A 7,500-nucleotide genomic window follows, 5' to 3' on the forward strand; every position below is an offset into this window, starting at 1 on the left:
TTCAGAACTCTTCAGTGAATGATATTGAAGTTGAATATGTTAATCTTTAAAGAACTATGATAATTCGTTGAATGCTCTAAATCAGAAATTTTTAATCAAAGAACTGTTTGCATTGACTGACTTGCATTTCCAAATTCTTTGCTCTCTTGTATGCAATGTTTTTTTTTTTTTTTTCCTTTTTTATTGTTTTTGTTCTGTGCTTGTCCATGTTATGTTCATGAAAATGTGATATTGGATGGCTTAAGCATTGGTGTGTTTCCAGTCATTTATCTTCCCTATTCATAAGACCTTTTACAAGTGCATATTCCACCCTCCCCCCCCCTCCACATACAACATTTATGATATCAAGAAACGTATTTGAAACTGAACTTTTCTGAATTTCTCACAGGTAATGTACATTTAGTGTTTTTTTTTCTTTCTTTTCTGTTTTGATTTTTTTTTATTCATGTCTGTCTGTTAATTAAATTTCCACCAGTTTGTATCCCTGTGTTAAAGGTTATAAAATGTTAACAATTTTTTTTTTCTCCTCTTTTTTTCTCATGGACACAATAGCTATAGGATTTTATTATGCACTGAATTTCAGAGAATATATGTGTGACATCTGTTTTATGTAAGGTAATAATGAAAAAAAAAAAGAGTTCTCAGTAGTAATTGCCAATGCACAGCTAATACAGGTAACTATATGCATACTGTACATTATAGGAAATTATCACATACACCTAGAGAGAATTAATTGAAATTAGATCTTTTCACAAATATGAGGAAACAAATATTTAGTTTTCATGGTGAATCATGATACTTTTTGTATCTTGACAAGAAAAAGGGTTGCAGGCTGTTTGGTTGTTGCTTGGAGATGCAACATAGAGCGTGCTTTTGCAGTCAAATTCAGTAATACTTCAGATTTCTTAGATGGTTGAAGGTATTCTTGTAAATGTTAGCCTCAGCCCAAGAGAGCTGTCATTCACACTCAAGATCGTTATGGGTTGGATGTGGTACCAAGAGGGTTAACTGCAAGGTAGATACAGAGCAGCATATTGAGGGTTACTAAGAAAAAGGGATTGTACTTTTCTAATGAGAAAAAAGTTGCAGAAATTGCATATTCTAATAAAAAAAGCAATGTCAATAAGAATGATAATTGGTACAGTAATAATAATAATGTAATAATGGTGATGGTTCCAATAATAATAATGATAATAATAGTGATTAGAGCAGCAGTTAGTATTGCTGATAAAAATGCTAATGATAATGATTGTATGGAAGATAATAATAATGATGATATTATAATGCTAATGCTAATGATGGTATGGAAGATAATAATAATGATATTATAATGATAATGATGATACTTTAGTTGATAATGATTATCATTATTATTATCATTCTAATGGTTTAAAGAAAGCAATGTTCATCATACTGATAGCAAAATAGATTATGATAATGATTATGATGATAATGATAGTATTGACAATAATTTTCTGTATATTAAAAAGCTTCAATGGCTTTTCTTATTCATGAGCTGCAGATCATATTGTTTTTCTCTTGTTCAATATATTTGCACTGGATGGAAAGATTTGAAAATTAGTTACAAGCCTGAAGAAAGGAAACAGAAAGGCCAAATGGCACTTCCCTGTAAGTCAGTTGCAGAAAAACTACACCTTAAAGGAGTAAAGCGTTTCGCAGTCCGACCAAAAGGTAATCCTTCACCCACTTTGACCCACCATATCCCATCCTCCTCCTCCTCTTCCCTCGTGACTATGGGGAAAAAAACAGGCTCGGTGTCCAGTAGCAGCACCGGCGGTTCCTTTGCACTCCATCGCGATCTGTCCGTTCGTTCCGAGCCACGTAATGAACCCCCTCCTTCCAACGAGTCCCAGCACCCTCACCTCTCGGCCTCCACAGCCCCCAGAAGGACATCTTATGCTGGGGAGACCCACATTGCACGTAAAGGTACTGTCGAGGCTGCCGACCGATCACCCTGGAACAGTTCGTTTTTCAAGACCTGTGTATTTCCTCCCGTTTTCTAGTTAATCCGAGTAGTTGGTAGTTGGGTTGGTAGTTGTACAAATAGAACTTTTTTACTTTTATTTTATTATTATTTTTATTAATAGTGATCAGTTCTCATCTTTGTGTATATATAGTCCAGTATAGATAGTAATTTATTTTTGTTAAAGATGGAGTTCTTAAATGTAATCCTGTGTTCTGTCACAGAATAGTGATCTAGATTACAAACCCATAAATGCATGTTGCATATTGACATTTTTAAAGATGCGGAAAATTCTGTAATATCATGTTATGTGATGTTCATCTTTTTTGACTGAAAACATAATGCCAGTGTTATTCAAGTTTTGTGTATGTGTGTGTGCGTGTGTGTGTGTGTGTGTGTGTGTGTGTGTGTGTGTGTGTGTGTGTGTGTGTGTGTGTGTGTGTGTGTGTGTGTGTGTGTGTGTGTGTGTGTGTGTGTGTGTGCAGTTGAGTGCTTGTATGAAACAAGCTTGAAATACATGTGTGTGTGAGTGTGTGTGTGTGTGTGTGTGTGTGTGTGTGTGTGTGTGTGTGTGTGTGTGTGTGTGTGTGTGTGTGTGTGTGTGTGTGTGTGTGTGCAGGCTGAAGTTTTTATATGAAACAAACATGAAATACATATATGTATGCTTTTGTGTGAGTGTGTGCAGGTGTGTGTGTGGGTGTATGGGTATGTGCAGGTGTGAGTGCTTATACAAAACGAACATGAAATACATGTTTGTGTTTGTGTGTGTGTGTGTGTGTGTGTGTGTGTGTGTGTGTTTGTAGGTGTGAGTGTTTGTATGAAACAAAGGTGAAATTGTGTGTGTGTGTGTGTTTGTGTGTGTATGTGTGTGTGTGTGTGTGTGTGTGTGAGAGAGAGAGAGAGAGAGAGAGAGAGAGAGAGAGAGAGAGAGAGAGAGAGAGAGAGTGTTTGTATGAAGATAACATAAAATACATGTTTGCGTGTGTGTGTGTGCGTGTTTGTGTAGTGTGCGTGTGCATTCATGCATTTGTGTGTGTGTGTGTGTGTGTGTGTGTGTGTGTGTGTGTGTGTGTGTATGTGTGTATAGGTGTGAGTACTTGTATGAAGCAAACATGAAATGTGTGTGTATGTGCTTGCATGTGTGTGTGTGTGTGTGTGTGTGTGTGTGTGTGTGTGTGTGTGTGTGTGTGTGTGTGTGTGTGTGTGTGTGTGTGTGTGTGCTTGATTACATGTTCAATATATGTGTGCATTTGCGTGGGATGGAGTTCAAGAATGGTGTATATTTGGATTGGGCATGGAAATGTGCATACGCATATACTTACACACATGAATAATGAAATTTACAAAGAGAATGGCATATATAAGACTAAGCAGTATGAAATTATGATATTCACACTATTCCATTGAAGATTTTTGTAGCATACACTGCTGCTCTAAGATACAAAAATAACCTGCATGCAATATATATATAACAAGATGTGGAATGTTTTTTAATGGGCAGCATTAGTAAACAGGAATTATTTATTCATGAATTTCTCATTTATAAGAAGATGAAGATCCTAATTCAACAATTGAATGGTAAATATGGCATATTCACAGTATATAGATGAAGCATCATACCTGTTGAAAAAGGCTGATTATAGAGTTCTGATACGTATATTTTGTATATTGTTGTGTTCTTAGTCGTGTTCCAGTATCATAGATAAGTAGATAGAGGTAAGCACTGTTAATCATTCATTCCGTTAATATTTATACACATGCACTCTAGTATTTATTTAATTATTCTTTAAATTGAATATTTCACCATTGCAAATTTGATTAAATCTCAGCATTGCACTTTTTGTATAATATTGACACCAGTGTTCAGGCCTGGGATGTTTACACCTTCAGAATTCATGGTAAGTTACTAAAGCAGATTTCCAAAAAGGTCTATAAGCATGTTCTTATGACATAAACCGTTTTGTGTTTAATGTAAGTTTTGCTGATCTTTGGCCCTGGTTGCACTACTATCCCACACTTTTCTAATTAACCACATCTCTATTATATTATATGTGATGTTTCCTCCAAGCTAGATTGATAATCCCCTTTTTCTTGCATTATTAAAAAATGAGGTTTCTGAATGTGGTTTGAATAGCATAGACACACTGCAACTATATCAGCACCATGATGTACTTTACACAGCCTAAAATGTGTTTGTTTGTTTGTTTTCATCGGTATAACCTTTCCTTTTATATTATTAAACTCAGTTTGCCAATGAAAATTTCTTCTACAATACTCAGTGTATGATATATTACTCACTATATATGTAACATTTGTACATTGAAAAAAAATAGTATTAATTATTTATAAGCACAATTCTATCAATTATCAATTGTAACTAGTACAAGTTGATACAAATTCAAGTATTTAATTTTTCACATTATTTGTCTTTGGAAAATACACACAAGGGACAGCGTCATATTCAGCAACACAGGACATGAAATCTGTTTAAAGACAGTGCAGCATGAAATGATTAACCCTTTTAGTTCTGTATTTAATAATTTTGGTGTGCACGTTTCGACCAAATATATAGTGCGGTATGTTGTTGAAAAAAATGTTTCATGCAAACTGATTACATAAAAATTGATTGCTTTGTTTTCACAAGCACCTTTCCAATTGAAATTAGATTTGACTTGCCCTAGCATGGTGTAGCGTGAACCCTAAAACATAATGTATTTTACATGTGATATCTGTATTTTTTAAGTATTAAAAACCTAAAACTCCTGCTTTTTAAACTGTAATCTGTTTCCAGTTACTGATATACATGAGATGATTTGTGATAGTAATACTAAAAATGCAAATTTAAAACCCAGATCATAGATGAGAAATGTCCATGTTGTCTTTTAGCTACCCTATAAAACTGGTCCATAATCAACACTATATGTTTAGGCAATTTCTTAAAGCTCTTATACCCTAGCTGGTCTACTGTATTTGTTGCACTAAAGGCTGGACAAATAGGAATACTGAGCCGTACTTTTGAACTAAATTGTAAAAGGACTATTGCTATATACTCACTCTTTTTTTTTTCATTACTTTTTACTTATTTCAATTGATATATAGCTTGGTTCTTTTAAATGGTACATTTGTACTCTCTACAGTATTCTATGTCTAGCCAACTATAGATGGAATACTGTAGTTCTAATAATTTCTTGTGTATTAATTCCACAAAAAGGATTTTTTTTTTCAAGGTCTTTTCTGTGTTTCTTTATGATATTCAAAGATAATCACATTGATTATGAATATTTAATTACTTTTTATACATTTCTAGTGAAAAAGTCTACCTACTACTGTTAGTCTTGTTGTGATGTGGTTATGTCTGATTTGTTTTATGTAAATTTTTTCTTTCTTTCAAAGTTTTTTTTTTCTCTCTCTCTCTCTTTCTTTTCTTTTTTAGTGCTACAGTACCCATCAATAGAGCTATATAATGGTTGCCTGCTACTGATGTTTGTCCTCCTGATTGCTCCCCTCCTCTTTCCCTCACAACCTCCCACCTTCTGCTGCCTTCTGCTGTCTCTTTACCTCTCTCCCTTTTACCTTCCTTTCCATGCTGACTCTGAATTCTCCTTTCCCTACCTCTGTGTCGGACCGGGTCTTGCCTGCGGCTGTGGCACGGTGCGGCACCCTCTTGTGTGTCTTTCCCACTAGGCTCCTTGCGGCCCTCCCCGCACGTCACTTCCTCTGAGCCTCGTCTCTACCGCAAGACCTTTCTGCTACGCAAACGGGGCTCAAAGCCCAACCTCCAGACGGGCAGTGCCCCAGTCATGCAAGGTGAGTACTGGCAGAGAAAGTAGTGTTGGTTGCTGTAACCCTGGTCTTGTTTTTATTTTTATTTTTATTTTTATTTTTTTTTTTTTTCTATTTCTTTCTTTTCTAGATTGAGCAAAAGAGATCAAGGTAATATTCATTATTCTATAGCCTAAGTGTTTAATGTAGGTTTAAGTTCAGAAATATGTATAAAATTACTAACCATGAATGAAGATTTACATATATATATATATATATATATATATATATATATATATATATATATATATATATATATATATATATATATATATATATATATATATATATATACACACATACATATACATATACATATATGTTTATATATACACATATATATATATATATATATATATATATATATATATATATATATATATATATATATATATATATATATATATATATATGTGTGTGTGTGTGTGTGTGTGTGTGTGTGTGTGTGTGTGTGTGTGTGTGTGTGTGTGTGTGTGTACATAAATACATATGTGTATATATAGACAGATAGATAGATAGATATATTATATATATATATTATATTATATTATATTATATATATTATATATATATATATATATATATATATATATATATATATATATATATATGTATATATAGATGAACATGTGTGTGTGTGTGCAACAGTTTTTTCACTATCCATACGTCCATGAAGAACATACACAATTATGTTAATGTTGAGGAAGGCAATGAGCAATCCATGTTCTCAAGCAGGGAAGGAAGATTTGAGTTAACTTCAAAAATTAAAGTTCTGCATGAGCCATTTGCCTGATGCCAGGGAAGGTCTTACTTTCCTTCCTGCTTATTCTGTGTCATTAAGTTTCTATGGTCTCTTCTCTACTGATGAACCTTTTGTGAGTTAAAATGTTTTAGTGTAGACAAATGTCTTCTCTCTATCTATCTATCTATCTTTATCTCTTGCTTTTCTTCTTTTTTGAAGATAGAGATAGATAGATAGATAAATAGATAAATAGATAATACATATATAAATAGAGAGAGAGAGAGAGAGAGAGAGAGAGAGAGAGAGAGAGAGAGAGAAAATACATATATAAATAGAGAGAGAGAGAGAGAGAGAGAGAGAGAGAGAGAGAGAGAGAGAGAGAGAGAGAGAGAGAGAGAGAGAGAGAGAGAGAGAGAGAGAGAGAGAGAGAGAGAGAGAGAGAGAGAGAGAGAGAGAAATATATAAATAGAGAGAGAGAGAGAGACAGAGAGAGAGAGAGAGAGAGAGAGAGAGAGAGAACAGAGAGAGAGAGAGAACAGAGAGAGAGAGAGAGAGAGAGAGAGAGAGAGAGAGAGTGCACCTCGTTTTTGAACTAGTGTCATGTGTAAATGAGAATAAATGCTTCATTTCAAAATAGTTGTTAAGTGTTTAACTGTTGATGTTTTTCTCTGAGGCAAGAGCTCTTTATGCATCAGAAGCTGTTCAGAATGTATCATGCTAGACCCAGCCAATTTACCCAAGATGTTATTATAATAATTACTTTTTCCACTCCATATTCATAAGCATGTGACCAGACTTATGTATTATGCATCATAACATTCATGGATAAGGTAAATAGATAAGGTTAGGTAGAACTAGTAATTCAGCAGATTAAGTGTTTGTGGAGTCATGTGTATTTGTAAAAAATATATATATATATTTGAACATTGCATGTATATATGCACAAACAGCA

General features: G+C 34.0%; 1 protein-coding gene across 1 annotated transcript in view; it reads left to right on the forward strand.

The window, feature by feature from the left end:
• Positions 1 to 7,500, forward strand: part of unc80 (unc80, NALCN channel complex subunit) — a 125,567-nt gene that overhangs the window by 109,672 nt on the left and 8,395 nt on the right. Inside the window, exons 68-69 of the mRNA XM_070121720.1 lie at positions 1,771 to 1,947; positions 5,669 to 5,791. Of these exons, the coding sequence (XP_069977821.1) occupies positions 1,771 to 1,947; positions 5,669 to 5,791 (300 nt within the window). The remainder of the gene's footprint in view (positions 1 to 1,770; positions 1,948 to 5,668; positions 5,792 to 7,500) is intronic.

The sequence above is a fragment of the Penaeus vannamei genome, chromosome 5, assembly GCF_042767895.1.
Source record: "Penaeus vannamei isolate JL-2024 chromosome 5, ASM4276789v1, whole genome shotgun sequence".
NCBI classification, from domain to species: domain Eukaryota; kingdom Metazoa; phylum Arthropoda; class Malacostraca; order Decapoda; family Penaeidae; genus Penaeus; species Penaeus vannamei.